The sequence below is a fragment of the Heterodontus francisci genome, chromosome 8, assembly GCF_036365525.1.
Source record: "Heterodontus francisci isolate sHetFra1 chromosome 8, sHetFra1.hap1, whole genome shotgun sequence".
In the NCBI taxonomy this organism is placed as follows: domain Eukaryota; kingdom Metazoa; phylum Chordata; class Chondrichthyes; order Heterodontiformes; family Heterodontidae; genus Heterodontus; species Heterodontus francisci.
In genome coordinates this window covers 40,419,100-40,438,970 of record NC_090378.1, presented here as the reverse complement: position 1 = coordinate 40,438,970, position 19,871 = coordinate 40,419,100, and the positions used below count along the sequence as shown (strand labels likewise).

The 19,871-nt window shown below is 43.4% G+C and overlaps 1 protein-coding gene across 3 annotated transcripts in view; it reads right to left on the bottom strand.

The window, feature by feature from the left end:
* Positions 1–19,871, bottom strand: part of b4galt2 (UDP-Gal:betaGlcNAc beta 1,4- galactosyltransferase, polypeptide 2) — a 403,368-nt gene that overhangs the window by 65,410 nt on the left and 318,087 nt on the right. For all 3 annotated transcript variants that reach the window (XM_068037000.1, XM_068037001.1, XM_068037002.1), the window contains one exon: positions 15,928–16,050. In XM_068037000.1, coding sequence (XP_067893101.1) covers positions 15,928–16,050 — 123 coding nt within the window. The remainder of the gene's footprint in view (positions 1–15,927; positions 16,051–19,871) is intronic.

Genomic DNA, 19,871 nt, shown 5'->3' with positions numbered 1-19,871 from the left:
TCTTGAACACTGGGATAAAGTTTTCACAGAACAAACATTTTCCAACTATGATTTTCTTTTGATAATTAAAATTTCTACAATTATAGTTCAATTGTTAACGTCTTTTCAATTTGTCCTGAAATTTTCTCCTCAATTTTGTTAGTGAATAATGCACTCCCCGTAATGTAATTGATCCCTTGCTTTCCTAAAATAAACCCAGAGATTCTGTTTGAATCACTTGTCAATTTCAATCTCTGAATCCTAGTTAATAATGAATGCTACTATCCCTACTCCCTTTCTTCTTCTGTTATCCCTCCTGAACATTTATGTGTAGGAATATTTAATTGCCAATCCTGATCCAGCTTCAGCCACAGCATGTTATGATTTTCTATTTTAATCAAAGACTCAAGGGACTGGAGTTTGTTCCCAGCCCGACGTCAGGTAATGTGGCGTGGGGGGTGGGTGCAGGGGCTGGACAATTGGAGCGGCAGTGACCTCCACGGAACCCAAAGCGGGGATTGCCAGGCCCGATCTTGATGGGGAAAGGATAGGCTGATGTCGGCCTTCCCACCCAGAGGCCAATTGAGGCCCTTGAGTGGCCTATTGATGGTTACGCGGGGAGGTCGACTTGGAAAATGAAGTGCCCTCGCTGTGGGCTTGCGGCCGGGGGGGGGCGGGGGGCGGGGAGGTCTTGGTGGGCAATTCGTGACCCACAGAGGAACACCCCCCCCCCCCCGGAACCACTGCAACCCACACCCCTCACCTACTTTGGGTCCGGAGTTCCACGTCAGGCCTGGGTTCAAGGCCTCTGCAGTACCTGCAGTGGCCACCATTCCCGGTGGAGCTGCCGATACTGTTGAATTGATGGCCCTATGATTGGCCAGCAGCTCTTGGGAACAGCCATCCCTATTAGGTGTTTAAAGGGACGGGGATCCCGCCTCCTTCTACTTTGACGGCCAAAGACCAGAGGATTGCTCCGGGGGCCTGAAATAGAGCAGAGGCGGGGTTCCCCATGACTTTTCAGTCTGGCGCTGGGACACCTGCCTCCTGCACAAAAACCAGCCCAAGTTCTCCAATTTTCTTTCTTATGCTTGGTGCATAAATATGCACTTTAGCCTAGTTTTAGTAAGTTTTGCCCTTTGCCTTTCTAAGTACTGAAAGACATACCCGTTAGGGGTTCAAATGCTCCATTCCAAGAATCACTGAGAAGTGAATTGGCTCACAAGGTTCATTACTGCTTTGTGAATTGTGGTGATGCAATAAGATGCCATTCCTATTCCACACGATCACTGCTCTTCACATAGATAAATCATGCCTCCATTCCTTTTTACGCTCTAAGATCCGTGACATCAGCTTATGCCGCTGTGGTGGGAACTTCCTTGGAGCTGCTCACAACTAATGTGTACCTTTAGTTGGGAACCCCATTTACCTGCCTGGGCAGGTTTTCTGCTGCACTTACCTCAGTGAAATGGTGGCATAGTGACAGCAGCTCCAAGGAAAGCCATGTATAAAACAAGGTTAATTTAGAACAGCTCCTGAGGAAAACTGATCCTGGAATCTTGACAGTGAATTGCTGTGTTTCGTTGTATTGTTAAATAAAGACTGATAAACATCCATTACATTAATATTTTCTCAATTTTTTGTTCTTTATTTTGGGAGCTTTTTTAGCTTCATTTATAAATCTGCATTAAGACTGTTTATTTCTTGTTTGGGAATGTCCCTAAAAATTGCATATTGTTTTCCTCTACCCTGAGTTATTTGTTAGGAGCGGAAGAAAAAGAGGAATAAAAAAGAACCTAGAGATCAAGCTTATAAGACATAACAGTAGAAGATCTAGACCCTATTAGAGATACCCAACCACCAGATGTATAGACCTAGAAGACCTTTGAATACCCTCCCTAAATTATGTCTAAAGAGGTTAAGATGTACCTCAGAAGTCCTGGAAGAACTTTGCAATATCTTATAGGAAGATCTGCAAACTTTCTCAAGAAATAGGACAGCATAAACTGTAGCTTAAAAAGTTACTACTATGCTTAGGTTTTGGCTACAGGCTCATTTAAGAGGTTGCACATTCCATCAGGTATGTCCATTTGTGCATAAGAAAAGCCATTGATTCCCTGTTTGCCAGTGCAGTATAGTTCATTGCATTTGGCACTGGGAACGAGACAGTTGAGTACTGGGGGCTATTAATTTTCATCATGTTGCTGTGTTTACAGTGCTTGTAGACAAAGGAGCTATTCCCTGCTCCAATTCAATCCACAAACAGATGTAGTCAGACCAGTTAGTCACATGACTAACTGGCTATTGTGCAGTTTTGAATGGAGATTTGGGCAGAAAGCTCTTTGATCCTGGATTGAAAAGACCTCTCCTGGCTATAGAAGTGCATGTTCTTTCCTCTTTCTCTAGCTTTTGGGTCAGGTTCAAAGCCTTTCAAGAACCATACCTGTCAGACGTCTCACTCAGTACAGCAATACAAAGCGTGGAAGAAGAAAAACCCATTATTACAGATTTATTGGACCATTGAGTCTGCTCTTGCCAATTTGAAAATTCATATATTCGCTCTAAGACACTTAATGCAGTATATTACAGATGTAAGCTGATTTTGTGGCTGGTACCATTTTGACGATTAGGCAACAAACTGTCGGTGACCAGATCAAAATGTTGTTGATTTAGTCACCAATGTAAATGAAAGAATACCAATTGCATTAAACTGTTTCCGATAATAAATTAGTGATTGTCTCAAAAGTATAGTTAATCAAGTCAAGGCAATAGTAGCAACAATTATTGAAATTTATAGATAGTCTAATTAAAATAAGACATTATTCTTGCACTTAACTCAAAATAATACACATTCTGTACAACAGCTGGTAATTAATTTGTATCATTGTTAATTATAGATTGTTCCCTCCCCAGGAGGCCAACAGGCTCGAAGCTCAACTCTACTTTGAAGCAGTCACAAATTTCTGATTTGAAGCAGTTTAAATGAGTGGATATCCTCTAACTGGCTTTGGTGACATTAGAGTTGGTAACATAATACAAACAATTTGCTTCCTTAACATTCAAAATTACCTTTAAATCAATACTTTTGTCTCAATAACACTGTGCTTAGCACATTGTATTCACAGTCAGACACAGTGCTGCAAACTTGCATCTCATGAGTGCACACATGCTGATATCATAACAATGCACGTGCTGATATCACATCAATGTAAATTATATCAACAGAACCTATAGGACAATGAAATAACCCCAGTAAAAGCAGGGATGTTGGTGTTCTTGTCTCTTCACGTTCTCCTCTTGGAGGGGAGGGATTTACTCGCCGATCAATGGTCTAACAGACTGCGATGTGAATGGTCCTTCCATGACCATAGCCATGTTTATATCAGCCAATTGGATGATGAGTCTTATACAGTGGTAGGATTTTATAGGCTCTCATAGGTTATATGAAGAGGGGTGGAATACGAATATCCCACTACTCCCCAAATTCAGACCTGAAGTTCTGGTCTCCACTCGCTGGGACTGTCAGAAGCAGGGCTTGAATCCTGCATGTTCTGAATCAGAGGCAGGAAGGTAACCACACAGCCAAACTTTCACTCCATCAAAATCAGTATGAACAGTCAATACAACTCCACCCTTTGTGTGTGCACTTCTTCTTTGGCCTCCTTGTCTCGAGAGACAATGGGTAAGCGCCTGGAGGTGGTGAGTGATTTGTGGAGCAGCGCCTGGTGTGGCTATAAAGGCCAATTCTAGAGTGACAGACTCTTCCACAGGCACTGCAGGTAAAGTTGGCTGTCGGGGCTGTTACACAGTTGGCTCTCCCCTTGCGCTTCTGTCTTTTTTCCTGCCAACTGCTAAGTCTCTTCAACTTGCCACACTTTAGCCCCGCCTTAATGGCTGTCCGCCAGCTCTGACGATCACTGGCAACTGACTCCCATGACTTGTGGTCAATGTCACAGGAATTCACGTCCTGTTTGCAGACGTCTTTAAAGCGGAGACATGGATGGCCGGTGGGTCTGATACCAGTGGCGAGCTCGCTGTACAATGCGTCCTTGGGGATCCTGCCATCTTCCATGCGGCTCACATGGCCAAGCCATCTCATGTGCCACTGACTCAGTAGGGTGTATATACTGGGGATGTTGGCCGCCTCGAGGACTTCTGTGTTGGAGATACGGTCCTGCCACCTGATGCCAAGGATTCTCCGGAGGCAACGAAGATGGAATGAGTTAAGACGTCGCTCTTGGCTGACAAACGTTGTCCAGGCCTTGCTGCCGTAGAGCAAGGTACTGAGGACACAGGCTTGAACTACTCGGGCTTTTGTGTTCCGTGTCAGTGCGCCATTTTCCCACACCCTCTTGGCCGGTCTGGACATAGCGCTTGTTGATTTCTGCATCTAGAGACAGGGGTTACTGGTGATAGTTGAGCCTAGGCAGGTGAACTCTTGAACCACTTCCAGAGCGTGGTCGCCGATATTGATGGATGGAGCATTTCTGACGTCCTGTCCCATGATGTTTGTTTTCTTGAGGCTGATGGTTAGGCCAAATTCATTGCAGGCAGCCGCAATCCTGTTGATGAGTCTCTGCAGACACTCTTCTGTGTGCGATGTTAGTGTGGCATCAGAGTTCCCTGATGAGGACTTTCCATACTTTGGTCTTCGCTCTTAGATGGGCAAGGTTGAACAACCTGCCATCTGATTTTGTGTGGAGGAAAATTCCTTCTTCTGAAGACTTGAAAGCATGTGAGAGCAGCAGGGAGAAGATGATCCCAAAAAGTGTGGGTGCGAGAACACAGCCCACTCAGGATAGGAAAGGGCTCTGATGAGGAGCCACCATGTTGAATTGTGCCTTTCATATGGTCATGGAATGAGGTGATGATACTTAGTAGCTTTGGTGGACATCCGACCTTTGCTAGTAGTCTGAAGAGACCACGTCTGCTGACGAGATCAAAGGCTTTGGTGAGTACTAGTACAAACAGTATAAAGAAGGCATAAAGAATATTAAAAAAATTATAGAAGGCCTTCAGTTTACTGAATCTGCTTCCCACTGTACAGATTCCACTGTTACAGTCAGCACCTCTAATGTATAGGCTTTGAATGGTGCATTTCAGATTTTTGGTGACAGAATGGAGAGAACAGAGAGAGAAATATCTACTGGATTCTGAAATTTCAGGGCAGCAATTCAAGAATGCAGGATATTCAGATATTCTTTCCTAGAGATTAAGGGACATAAGTAATTCAATAAGGTCAATATTCCAAAACAGTGCAGCGATACTGGACTGTTGAAGGACATATGAACCATAGCTGTTCCTACATTCTAGGCACTGAAGTATAGAAACATATGCCTGAAGTTGCATACGAATGAGATATTGTTACGACCAGGTGAGAAAAAGATCTAGGGGTCCCTTTCAGCCTTCACTTGGTCTTATTGTAACAGGGTTTTATTTTTAAACACACTGTGATTTTAGCTCCCCCTTGGTGAATCCTTGTTCACCGCTTTCCAATTATACAGCAAATAAACCAGCACAACAGGTTTTCCCAGATTTAAAGAAGAAAAGTGAAATTTTATTAAACTTAACCTCTAATTTGGTTAACACCTACAGATACAAACCGTGCCCCACGTTAGCATGCATATGCGATATGCACATGCAAATAGAGACAGAAAAGAGAAGAAAAATAAAGTGAAAAGGTTTGAGGCAATATCTGAAGAGTTGTTATGATTCTTTGAGTTCACTGTACAGCCCTTGATTGTAGATAGATCTTGCTTTTCGTTGGGGCCCAGCATACTTCTTAAATCTCGTTCACTGTAGGAGACTTTTCTTTCTTGGGGTTCATGTGTCTTCAGTTGGTTTTTGGACTTCTGTGAGAAAGAGATGGGAGCAGACAGGAGAGGCTGTGGTGAGCCAGCCAGGAGAGGTCTTTTCAATCCAGGATCAAAGAGCTTTCTGCCCAAATCTCCATTCAAAACTGTACAATAGCCAGTTAGTCATGTGACTAACTGGTCTGACCACATCTGTTTGTGGATTGAATTGGAGCAGGGAATAGCTCCTTTGTCTACAAGCACTGTAAACACAGCAACATGATGAAAATTAATAGCCCCCAATACTCAACTGTCTCGTTCCCAGTGTCAAATGCAATGAACTATACTGCACTGGCAAACAGGGAATCAATGGCTTTTCTTATGCACAAATGGACATACCTGATGGAATGTGCAACCTCTTAAATGAGCCTGTAGCCAAAACCTAAGCATAGTAGTAACTTTTTAAGCTACAGTTTATGCTGTCCTATTTCTTGAGAAAGTTTGCAGATCTTCCTATAAGATATTGCAAAGTTCTTCCAGGACTTCTGAGGTACATCTTAACCTCTTTAGACATAAGTTAGGGAGGGTATTCAAAGGTCTTCTAGGTCTATACATCTGGTGGTTGGGTATCTCTAATAGGGTCTAGATCTTCTACTGTTATGTCTTATAAGCTTGATCTCTAGGTTCTTTTTTATTCCTCTTTTTCTTCCGCTCCTAACAAATAACTCAGGGTAGAGGAACACAATATGCAATTTTTAGGGACATTCCCAAACAAGAAATAAACAGTCTTAATGCAGATTTATAAATGAAGCTAAAAAAGCTCCCAAAATAAAGAACAAAAAATTGAGAAAATATTAATGTAATGGATGTTTATCAGTCTTTATTTAACAATACAACGAAACACAGCAATTCACTGTCAAGATTTCAGGATCAGTTTTCCTCAGGAGCTGTTCTAAATTAACCTTGTTTTATACATGGCTTTCCTTGGAGCTGCTGTCACTATGCCACCATTTCACTGAGGTAAGTGCAGCAGAAAACCTGCCCAGGCAGGTAAATGGGGTTCCCAACTAAAGGTACACATTAGTTGTGAGCAGCTCCAAGGAAGTTCCCACCACAGCGGCATAAGCTGATGTCACGGATCTTAGAGCGTAAAAAGGAACAAATGTAAAACATGGAAGTTTCGATAGTACATGAACTCTCATTGCAAAAAAAAAATGAAATTGTATTTACAACAGTATTCTTCCACTGTACAGAATTCTAATGGATCAAATCATTTCTATTCACATTCAGTGCAATATATCAAATGACTTCCCATAAGACAGAATTTATGATCCGGGGCAATACTTAAATGTATCATTCTCTTCCATTATTCATGTATTCATTGTTCAGCACGAGTTATATTTTGAACTTCTTTTATTCTTTCTTGGGATGAGTGTGTGGCCGACAAGGCCAGCATTTGTTTTCTATCCCTAATTACCCTTCAGAAGGTGGCGGTGAGCCACCTTCCTGAACTGCTGCAGTCCATCTGGTGCAGGTACATCCACAGTGCTCTTAGGAAGTAGTTCCAGGTTTTTGACCCAGTGACAGTGAAAGAATGGTGAAATAGGTCCAAGTCAGGATGTTGTGTGGCTTGGAGGGGAACTTGCACGTGGTGGCATACCCATGCAACTGCTGCCCTTGCCTGTCTAGGTGGTAGAGGTTGTGGGTTTGGAAGGTACTGTCGAAGGAGGCTTGCTGCAGTGCATCTTGTATATGGTATACACTGCTGCCACTGTAAGCTGATGGTGGAGGGAGAAAATACTTAAGGTGGTGGAAAGGGTGCCAATCAAGCGTGCTGTTTTGTCCTGGATGGTGTCGAGCTTCTTGAGCGTTGTTGGAGTTTACTCATCCAGGCAAGTGGTGAGTATTCCATCACACTCCTGACTTGTGTCTTGTAGGTGGTGGACAGGTTTTCGGGAATTAGGAGGTGAGTTATTTTCCGTAGAATTCCCAGCCTCTGACCTGCACTTATAGCCACAGTATTTATATGGCTGGTCCAGTTAAGTTTCTGGTCAACGGTAACCCCCAGGATGTTGATGGTGGGGAATTCAGTGATAGTAATGCCAGTTGAATATCAAGGGAAGATGGTTAGATTCTCTCTTATTGGAGATGGTCATTGCCTGGCACTTGTGTGGTGCGAATGTTACTTGCCACTTATCAGCCCAAGCTTGAATGTTGTCGAGGTCTTGCTGCATGTGGACACAGACTGCTTCAGTATCAAGGAGTCGTGAATGGTACTGAACACTGTGCAATCATCAGTGAACATCCCCACTTCTGAGCTTATGATGGAGAGGTCATTGATGAAGCAGCTGAAAATGGTTGGGTCTAGGACACTACCCTGAGAAACTCCTGCAGCAATATCGTGGGGTTGAGATGATTGACCTCGAACAACCACAAACGCCCTTCTTTCTGCTAAGTATGACTCCAACTAATGGAGAGTTTTCACAGATTCCCGTCGACTTTAATTTTGCTAGACCTCCTTCATGCCACACTCGGTCAAATGCTGCCTTGATGTCAAAGGCAATCACTCTCACCTCACCTCTTGATTTCAGGTCTTTTGTTCATGTTTGAACCAATGCTGTAATGAGGTCTGGAGCCGAATGGCCCTGATAGAACCCAAACTGAGCATTGGCAAGCAGGGAATTGCTGACTAAGTGTCGGTTGATAGCACGGTCGACTACACCTTCCAATATTTTGCTGATTGAGAGTAGACTGATGGGGTAGAGTCATAGAGAGATACAGCACCGAAACAGGCCCTTCAGCCCACTGAGTCCGCAACAACCATCAACCAACCATTTATACTAATCCTACATTAATCCCATTTTCCCTCTCACATCCCCACCTTCCCTCAATTCTCCTACCATCTACTTACACTGGGGGCAATTTTTTTTTTTTACAATGGCCAATTTACCTATCAACCTGCTCGTCTTTGGCATGTGGGAGGAAACCGGAGCACCCGGAGGAAACCCACCCGGTCACAGGGAGAACTTGCAAACTCCGCACAGGCAGTACCCAGAACCAAACACGGTTCGCTGGAGCTGTGAGGCTGTGGTGCTAGCCACTGCGCTACTGTGCCGCCCAGGTAGTAGTCGGTTGGACTAGATTTGTCCTGCTTTTTGTGGGACATACCTGGGCAATTTTCCAGATTTTTGGGCAGATGCCAGTGTTGTAGCTGTACTGGAACAGCTTGGCTAAAGGGGGCTAGTTTTGGAGAACCACTCTTCAGAACTACAGCTCCTTTGCTGCATCCAATGCCTTCAGCCATTTCTTGATATCATGTGGAGTGAATTGGATTGGCTGATGATTGGCATCTGTGATCCTGGGGTTCTCAGGAGGAAGCCGAGATGGATCATTCACTGGCACTTCTGGCTAAAGATGGTTGCAAATGCTTCAGCCTGGTCTTTGGCACTGACTTGCTGGGCGCCCCCATCAGTGAGGGTGGGATTGTTTTTGGAGCCTCCTCCTCCTGTTATTGTTTAATCGTCCACCTCCATACACAACTGGATGTGGCAGGACTACTTTGATCTGATCCATTGGTTGTGAGATTGCTTAGCTCTATCAATGCTGCTTCTGCTGTTTTACATACATGTAGTCCTTTTTATGTAGTTTCACCAGGTTGGCACCTTATTTTTAGGTGTGCTTGGTGCTGCTTCTGGCATGCTCTCCTGCAATCCTCTTTGAACCAGGGTTGGTTCGCTGGCTTGATGGTAATGGTAGAGTGAGGAATATCCATGTGATTACAGATTGTAGTCGAATACAATTCTGCTGCTGCCCCACAGTGCCTCTTGGATGTCCTGTTTTGAACTGTGAGATCTGTTCTCAATCTATCCCATTTAGCATGGTGGTAGTACCACACAACATGATGAATAGTATCCTCAGTGTGAACAGGATCATAGGAAATAGGAGGAGTAGGCCATTCGGCCTGTCGAGCCTGCTCCGCCATTCAAACAGATCATGGCTGATCATCTACCTCTATGCCATTTTTCCCCACTATCCCCATATCCCTTGATGTTGCTCGTATTCAGAAATCTATCGATTTCTGTCTTGAACATGCTCAATGACTGAGCTTCCACAGTCCTCTGGGGTAGAGAATTCCACAGATTCACCAACCTCTGAGTAAAGAAATTCCTCCTCATCTCAGTCTTAAATGGCCTGCCCCTTATTCTGAGACTGTGTCCCCTTGTTCTAGACTCACCAGCCAGAGGAAATATCCTATCCACATCCACCCTGCCACGCCCTGTAAAAATTTTGTAAGTTTCAGAGAGATCACCTCTCATTCTTTGAAACGCTAGAGAATACAGGCCCAGTTTCTGCAAACTCTCTACATAAGACAATCCCACCATCCCAGGGATTGGTCTAGTGAACCTTCGTTGCACTCCCTCTATGACAAGTATATCCTTCCATGGATAAGGAGACCAAAAGTGTACACAATGCTCCAGGTGCGGACTCATCAAGACGGGACTTCGACTCCACAAGAACCATGCAGTGGTCGCTCCTACTAATACTGTCACGGACAGATGCATCTGCGACAGATACGTTGGTAAGGGAGAGATCAAGTTGGCTTTCCCTTTTGTTGGTTCTCTCACTACGTGCCGCAAGCCCATCTGGCAGAGATATCTTTCAGGACTCAGCCAACTCAGTCAGTGGTTGTGCTACCGAGCCAATCTTGGTGATGGGCACTGAACTCCCCCACGCAGAGTAAATTCTATGCCCTTACTACCTTCAGTGCATCTTCCAAGTGGTTGTGTTCATCAGTACCACAGTCAGATGAGCCAATCACAGGCAGCCAGGCCAGAAAGGGGACCTGACCTGAAATGTTGACTCTGCTTCTCTCTCTACAGATGCTGCCAGACCTCTTGAGCATTTCCAGCATTTCTTGTGTTTATTTCAGAAAGGGGATCTGCTGGTTGTCTCCTCCTCCTCAGCTGCTCGCCATTTTTTTTATTTGTTCATGGGATATGAACATGCAGGTGGTGGTGTGCCTTTGTCCATATAGGTAGTAGAGTTCATAGGTTTGGAAGATGCTTTTGAAGGAGCCTTGGTGAGTTGCTGCAGTGCATCTTGTAGATGGTACACACTGTTGCTGCTATGCGCTGGCAGTGAAGAGAGTGTTTCAGGTGGTGTATGGGAAACCAATCTAGTGGACTGCTTTGTCCTGGATGGTGTTGAGCTTCTTGAGTGCTGTTGGAGCTGCACTCACCCAGACAAGTGGACAGTATTCCATCACATTCCTGACTTGTGCCTTGTGGACAGGCTTTGGGGAGTCAGGAGGTGAGTTAGCTGTCACAGAACTCCCAGCCTCTGACCTGCTCTTGAAGCCACAGTATTTATACGGCTGCTCCAGTTAAGTTTCAGGTCAATGATAAGCCCCTGGGTGTTGATGCTGGGGGATATATTGTTTACATAATGACAAGGGCTATGCTATCACAATGGCAATGTTGTGCAGCATGCAGCAGACCACGATGAATCATGACCAGCTCTCTGGAAAGTTGGAGATGTCCCCTGCTTCAGTGTGTCAGGAGCCTGACACAAGTAAGTTCATGACCACGGTCACCTTTAATGCCGCTGACAATGCCATCCTCACCTGGCTTTGAGGCTGCAGGTCTACCTGCAACAGGTTCCATCACAATCTGTCTACTTTGCATACTTCCTGCACACATTCCCAGCATCCTCATGAACAACGTAACAAAATGACATCCGGCATGGCCTGCACCATGTGGTTGTGGCATGAATGTTATTCTCAATCCAAAAATGGCACCTGCAGTGCCGAAAATAAGGATCCAAATTTTGCAGCCTTCATGTCAATAAAGTGCCTAAATTTAGATTCAGCTGCAATGTTTCAAATAAATGTAGATACTAATAGTTCAGTTTGCTCATTTTTGGATCACCCACTATTGCAAGTGTTTCTCACTGTCTTGAAATGTCCATACCTGATTAAATATGGCACAGTCTTCAACCATACAGTGACACAATCAGCTTTGCTGGAAGCTCCACTCAGCCATTCTGAAGCTCAATAAGTAATCTTACCTACTGTGATAGTTTCAATATTCATTATCACAAAGCAACTCTTGCTTTGTAATGTTATGAAAGTGCTTCCATTTTTAAATATTTTTTGAGGACTTGTGTTTTAGAATTGTGGAGACGGATTCATTTGAGACTGAAGGGATTCCATGGGTGAGTTTTTTTAAAAGCCAAGTAAACAACAGCCTTCTGACTATGGGAGTTGCTCACAAGAGAAGTGACATGTCAAGATTTATGGTGCTCAAGAATGGGTTTCATTTTTGAATACTGTTTTGAGTCAGTTGTGTTTGTAGCCTGCTGAAAAAAAACACCCTTTTCTCCACCTTTCACAGAAACCCTGCAAAAGAAAATCCAGTGTGCGATAGCTGTAATGCCTGATGCAGCATTTCTTCTGGGAAGCTTTTGGGAGACTTCCTTGCTACATCTCCTGAATGAACTACTTCTGAAAAGATTCCAGTGACCCGTCTACATGTACTCAGACGCCAGACTGTATGCCATCTGGAACATAACAAATCTTATCCTTTTTCTTCAAGAATTAACAAGTACTTTGGCCAAAGCATCTTTATTTTTCCTTTAACTGGTGTGCGTGTATATTGGGTATTTAGAAGGGCATATATATATTTACAGTCTTATTTCAAAGTTGGTGTAAAAGCTTTGCATTTTTATTGACTAAGTCTTGTTTTATAATAAATTAATACTTTTGTTGTTTATGAAAGAAACCTGGTTGGCGGATTTTATTCTGAAACTAAAATAGATAGAGCATATAATTGGTCATATTGGTAGCTGGGTAAACATTTAAATGTATGTTGTGACCTGTGGAGAAGTGGAACTAGAGAAAGACAGTGCACTCCTCCTGCCTCGGTCGTAACACTAGCCATCTGGCCGGATTTTACGTTGCTGCTGCCGATAAACAATGGCGGACCATGCGCAGGGGCTGTACTTCGCGGAGCCGCTGCAATATTAAATGCAGTGGCTCATTAAAATGGGCGGGGCAGACCCCCCCCCCCTCACTCCCACCACCCCCCGAGGACATGGAGGGGGCAGGCTGTCCGTCCCCTGCAATAGCGTCAGGCGCCACTGCGTAGGCACGCTTATGCCATTTTTAAAGGGCTTCGAGCCCTATGTTGCAATTTAAATTTTTAAAGGAGTAACAACTCTGAAAAATGAAATAAGGTGATCCTGACCCTCTCCCACTCCCCCCAATAAGTATAGAAGTAATTACCTGCCCTCTCCCCACCCCCCAACAAAACACTTACCTTGTGCTCCCGACCTTCCCCCGCTAAGGTTCATCAACTTTAAAGTTTACCCCTTCCCACCACCCCCTAGACCAATGAAAGGGGAAGTGAGAGTGACTGCCCTTGACATCAAGGCAGCATTTGACCGAGTATGACATCAAGGAGCCCTAGCAAAACTGAAGTCAATGGGAATCAGGGGGAAACCTCTCTGCTGGTTGGAGTCATACCTAGTGCAAGGGAAGATGGTTGTGGTTGTTGGAGGTCAATCATCTCAGCTCCAGGACATCGCTGCAGGAGTTCCTCAGAATAGTATTCTAGGCCCAACCATCTTCAGCTACTTCATCAATGACCTTCCTTCAATCATAAGGTCAGAAGTGGGGATGTTCGCTGATGATTACACAATGTTCAGCACCATTCGCGACTCCTTAGATACCGAAGCAGTCCATGTAGAAATGCAGCAAGAACTGGACAGTATCCAGGCTTTTGCTGATAAGTGGCAAGTAGCATTCGTGCCACACAAGTGCCAGGCAATGACCATCTCCAACAAGAGAGACTTTAACCATCGCCCCTTGACATTCAATGGCATTACCATCGCTGAATCCCCCACTAACAACATCCTGGGGGTTACCATTGACCAGAAACTGAACTGGAGTAGCCATATGAACACTGTGGCTACAAGAGCACATCAGAGGGCTCGGAATCCTGCGGCAAGTAACTCACCTCCTGACTCCCCAATGCCTGTCCACCATCTACAAGGCACAAGTCAGGAGTGTGATGGAATACTCTCCATTTGCCTGGATGGGTGCTACTCCAACAACACTCAAGAAGCTCGACACCATCCAAGACAAAGCAGCCTGCTTGATTGGCACCCCATGCACAAACATTCACTCCCTCCACCACCAACGCACAGTGGCAGCAGTGTGTACCATCCACAAGATGCACTGCAGCAACACACCAAGGCTCCTTAGCACCTTTCAAACCTGCGACCTCTACCAACAAGGACAAAGGCAGCAAATACATGGGAACACCACCACCTGCAAGTTTCCTTCAAAGCCACACACCATCCTGACTTGGAACTATATCACAGTTCCTTCAGTGTCACTGGGTCAAAATCCGAGAACTCCCTTCCGAACAGCAGTGTGGGATATGCCTACCCCAGATGGACTGCAGCAGTTCAAGAAGGTAGCTCAACCACCTTCGCAAGGACAATTAGGAATGGGCAATAGCCGGCAAAGCCCACATCTCATAAATGAATTAAAAAAATTTGTTTGACCCCGCTCCCCCCCACTCCCGTACTGAAAAACCTTCCTGCTCCCCCCTACCCACCAGTTTTCTGCCTTGGATACCCAGATGGGTACCAATATCGTCCTGAAACAGATGGCAGGAATGGGCAAGTAATGAATTCATTTATTTTAATAAATTAACTATTTAAATTTTGGTCCCGTCGCCGAGTGGCGAGGGGGGGAGGGAGCAGTGGGCTGCCACGAGGCCTCACTGCCGCCAGCAATATCGGGCTTGGCCTTCCCGGCGTCGAGGCTTGTGGCAGGCCTCTGCCAGTGGTATTTTCCACCCCCACCCCCCCGCCACAACCCTTGACGTCGGGGGGGGGGGAGGCGGGAGGGCGGTGCGGTTGGGCTGTAAAATCCGGCTCATAGTCAGGGAAAAGGTTGATCGAACCATATTTATTAGTAACATTAGTTAAGTGCTCATCAGAATCAAGCTGTCCCTTCTGGAAGAGAGGTTGCATCTGGAGTTCACTGCATTCAAGTGGTTTCCCTCACTTGCGAGGCAATTTCAATGTACAATCAGGTTATTTCCAGCATTTGTCTCTATTTAACAGGACAGCACTTAGCTGAAATGGCATCCCTTTTATCCAACAGGCCATTTAGTAAGAGAGATAGGAAGGGAACAGAGATTGAGATAAAAGGAAAAAGAGGGGAAGAATGAGAGCAGGTGATAATAGGAATACAAAGGGAGATGGAAATGGGAGGCAAAACATAGAAATTTACAACACAGAAGGCAGTCATTGTGCCCATCTTGTCTGTGCCAGCTCTTTGCTGGTGCAATCTAAAACTCACTGCCTCGCTCTCTACCCATAGCCATGTATCTTTCCCTGTTTCAAATATTTATCCAATTTTCCCATTAAAGAAGCAATGGCGTCTGCTTCAATCACTCCCTATGGTAAAACATGCCATCTCCAACAAATCTGCAGAACAAAATTCCCCTCGCTTCTCTCGTCGTGCTTTGAGATAATTTAAATATTTGACTCCTCGTCACTAGCTCCCATCAAAGAAAATAGTCACTTTATCACAACTCTTCATAATTTTAAAAACCTCATTAGATCTTCTTTCTTTTAAATATGGCACAGTCTTCAATCATACAGTGACACACTCAGCAGACTTTTGCTGAAAGCTCCACTCAGCCATTCTGATGCTCAGTAAACAATCTCACCTACAGTGATAGTTTCAATATTCATCATCACAAAGCAACTCTTGCTTCGCAACCACTGTTGCGAGAAAGGCTGATCGAACCATATTTATTGGCAAAATTCATCAAGCTATCTGATTTCGTGGAAGTAGTTAAGTATCTCAAGTTTCATAACTATAGTTAAAACATAGTTGCATAATTACTTAAAGTTAATTGTTAAGAAGGAACCAAAAAAGTAAGAATCCAAGCTGCCGAGTTTCTTTCCGGAAAATTGTTAATGTGAAGCTAAAGTTTGACAAGGCCATAAATCAACATTAAATAAGAACTCAAACAAGGTTCCTCTAATTATGGTATCCATGTTATCTTTCCCAATCAAAACTGTTGAATAATTCTGGTATAATTCTGCAATATTAATGATTTAAATACTGTCTTACCTGTTGTAAATATCATCGTCCTCACCGCCCCAGCCCCAATACTCATTAGGGAAGCCATTAATTCTTAAAAACTGCTCCTTGCTCAGTCCTGATACCCCACCAAAGTAGCCACTGTACGGTAGCCTAAAAGGATAAAGGAGAAAGTTCGTGAAAATCACCAACACTTTAGCAATGAGCACCCTTCTTCGCAATGCAATTTCAATTTTCAGAGTGACAGAATCATGTGCAAACTTTGAAAATTATCAGCCCAAATTTCAGAAGCTTGATGTCTGCCATTTTATGCTTACTTTAAGTATTAATTTGTTTATTCCCCTTTCTTCCAGAATATATGCAAATTCAACAAGTTCTTCAAATTAAAGGGGAGGTTGAGTACGAGCTGCTGTTTGCCTGAGGCAAATAGTGGAGCGTTGTAAAATCAACCAGCAAGTTATAGTGATTCATACCACATGCTGCATGAATTGCCTGAATTTTCTGGTCAACTTGCATGTTAATAATAGCATGAACATAGAACATAGAACAGTACAGCACAGTACAGGACTCATGGTTATTTTTCCAGCAAACTTTGGGCCAATCTATTTTCATTGAGTGGCAGCTCACTTTAGCACAAGTACAAAGGGGATCTCAGACTTCCACAAAATCACTTGCCAGACAGAATCATGATGCATATTTGTAACTTTTCAGAGTTCATTCCAGGACTAGAAAATTGGTGCAAATGGCACCAAATGGAACACAATAGGAGGAATACAACATTTATGCAAACTATTGACAGGCTGAAATTGGCTGAAAACAGGATATTTAGTTTCTGGAAAGTTTTTATGCCTCATCAGCAGTGATTTGTTCATGCTTGAGGTTTATAACAATTAGCATACGGGCAGTCATTGTCTTGTTTTAACAAGCAGAGATACAAGGGATTCTCAGATCACAGTCCTGGTGCTTTTCAAGAAGTGAGTTCCAGTACATCCATCACACACAAACACAAAGCTCTGACAATTTTTTTAAATTCATAGGCAGCAATTTATCTTTAGGTTTGACTCACTGTCAAGATAATTGAGGGTAGCGAGAATAAAAGGAAAAGAGTTTTCTCCAAATGTGCAGTTACAGACTTCAGCAGAGAAGGCCTACGGCATTATTGGGCAGTTCACCAATTGTGTCATTTCAAGTAGATTGATTATATAAAGGGATTTTTACAGGATTTTTGGCAGTTCTTTTGCCACAAGCTCAATCTTTAAATGCATTGAAATGTTCGCACCATTCTCTTCGGTGCATCTGTACTTTGTTCTGCTTTCACTTTAACTCAAAATGGCATCTCTTCAAGGCAAAGAAAAAGCAGAATCTGTCTACTGTTATCTCTCACAGTTAAATTATGCAGCTCAAGAACATTAACAGTGAGTGTCTTTGCAGTTGGTACAATGACTATGGGGAACAAACATCTTTATATAGTCATGACCAGGTGAGAAAGAGGTCCAGGGTTCCCTTTCAGCCTTCACCTGGTCTTACTGTAACAGGGTTTAGTTTTAAACACACTGTGTTTTAGGTCCCCTTTGGTGAATCCTTGTTCACCGCTTTCCAATTATAGGAACTTTAAAGGAAGAGACCTGATGCAGCAGCAAGATATAAAAACTTCTTCTGCTGAAAGAGAAAATGGCAACAATGTGGGCAAAAAGGATAGCAGTCAGATCAAACAACCAAGCAACAAATGTCACAGAGCCAGAGCTGCATGTCCTCCTAAAGGAGAAATGGTATGGAGCAAGAGGAATGGTCTGTTTGGAGTTAGGGACCAGAGATCCGCCAAGAATATGGTATGCACTTTGAGAAGGGATGTGGTTGTCACAGTGAATGCCACTTCCTTGAAGCTAGGATTCTGTCTAGAGCTGCCAAGGTAAGCTGCCTGCTATCTCAGATCCATCTTTGCAGTATCTTTCTGTTGTTCTGTTCATTATCATCATAGTGCCATAAGAGGCACAGGTAAAAGTGAGATCTAATAGTAGGAAGTGCAGACGCTGCAGAACTCAGCCCCTGGCACTCAGATCCCTGGGCCCTGCTGTAAAAAGACAGCTGCTGATGAGCATTACATTCATGTGGAGGTAAAGGTAAGAGCTCCATGGCAGCAGGGAGGGAAGCAAATGATTGCCCTGCATGCAACTGCTGAAAGCAGCTTGCAGAATTCACCCCAATATTTCCACAGTGACTGCACTTTAAAAGTACTTAATAGGGTATAAGACAATTTGGGACATCCTGAGGTTGCAAAAGGTGCTAGATAAATGCAACTTATTTCTTCCTTAGTTGCACAACTGAGAAAAAATGTTCTAATTGTTCCAATCAAAGATGACAATTGTGGGCATTTAAAGTCTGTGTAAGTTTATAATGAAAATATAAAAGGACAAAATGTACAGTTTTGAAATGAGGATTGACTTGCGTCTGTGCACTTTGAACTAATTATTCCCCCTGCCTCTAACCTAGCTTCACATGAAGACTGCACTTGTTCTTGATGGGAGATTTACCAATAAATGAGTAAATTGAGAGAAAGCATTTCACTCAATTTAGTAATTTTACTTTTTCTTAACAAAAAGCAGAAAGAAATGGTAAAAATAAATTCAGAAAGTCACCACACAACATTGAAAATAATGCCATTTCAACACTCCCCCCTGCTCTCATGTTCACATCTCTGTCCTGGGATTGCTGCAGTGTTCCAGTGAACATCAACGCAAGCTCGAGGAACAGCATCTCATTTACCGACTAGGCACACTACAGCCTGCCGGACTGGACATTGAGTTCAATCATTTCAGAGCATGACGGGCCCCCCATTTTACTTTTATTTTTAGTTATTTTTTTCTTTTTCCTTTAAAAAAAATTTTTTTGTGTGTTTATTTTATTTTATTTCATCTTAGTTTCTTCAGTTTGCTTACCCACTGTTTTTTTTTCATGTTTGTACTTGCGGCTGTTCAATTTTCAGTCCATTAACACCCTATCTGTACTAATGCTTTGTCTTTCAACACGCCATTAACATATTGTTTGCCTTTGCTCCATGACCTTCTGGTAAGCTACTCTGTGACCTTGTCCTATTTACACCTTCTGCTTGGTTATCTCTTGCCCGACCCCCGCTTTACTTGCTTATAACCTTTTACATTTCTAATATTTGCTAGTTCTGAAGAAGGGTTACTGACGTTAACTCTGCTTCTCTCTCCACAGATGCTGCCAGACCTGCCGAGTATTTCCAGCATTTCTTGTTTTTATTTCAGATTTCCAGCATCTGCAGTATTTTGCTTTTATTGAAAATAATGAAGTTGAGCAAGCCTGAAATAAAATAGGGGTCCAGCTATATATGGCAGAAACTTGGCGTTGTCAGAGATTCTGCGTGCCTGACTGCAGGAAAAAATAGGCAGATGGGAAAAACCCACACAGAAGATTGCTCGACTTCACATGCAGACTGCACAGCTAGCAGGCAAGCATACACACAGGGAAGAGAGGAAAGGAGAAAACAGGAGAAAAAAGCTATAGGGAAAAACTAACACACACAAAATGCGAGAGCACATGCCAGGGACAACTAGTCAGAGGTCAAAGGGATAGAATATTTAACAGCTGTAAACTTGAGGATTGGGCCCTGAACTATAGCACCCTGCCTTTCTGAGATGAGAAAGACTTAGAGCAGCAGAAACATTGAGAAACAGATTCAATGACAGAAAATAGAATTTGAACAGGAAAATTTAATTATATATGAAAAATATAATTCTTTACACACTTAATTATGTCACACTGCTGTTTTCAGTTCATTGTAGTTTGGTTAATGAGGAAATAACCTTGGCAGTTGTACGTGTTTTCAAAATCTAATTTACACATTTTACTGGCAGAATTCAGAGTCTGGACATTGTTGATACACTCTTTTTTAAACAGCACTTCTTAATTGACTGCTAGTATTGCTGCCAGTACCTAATCTCTTCACTTGT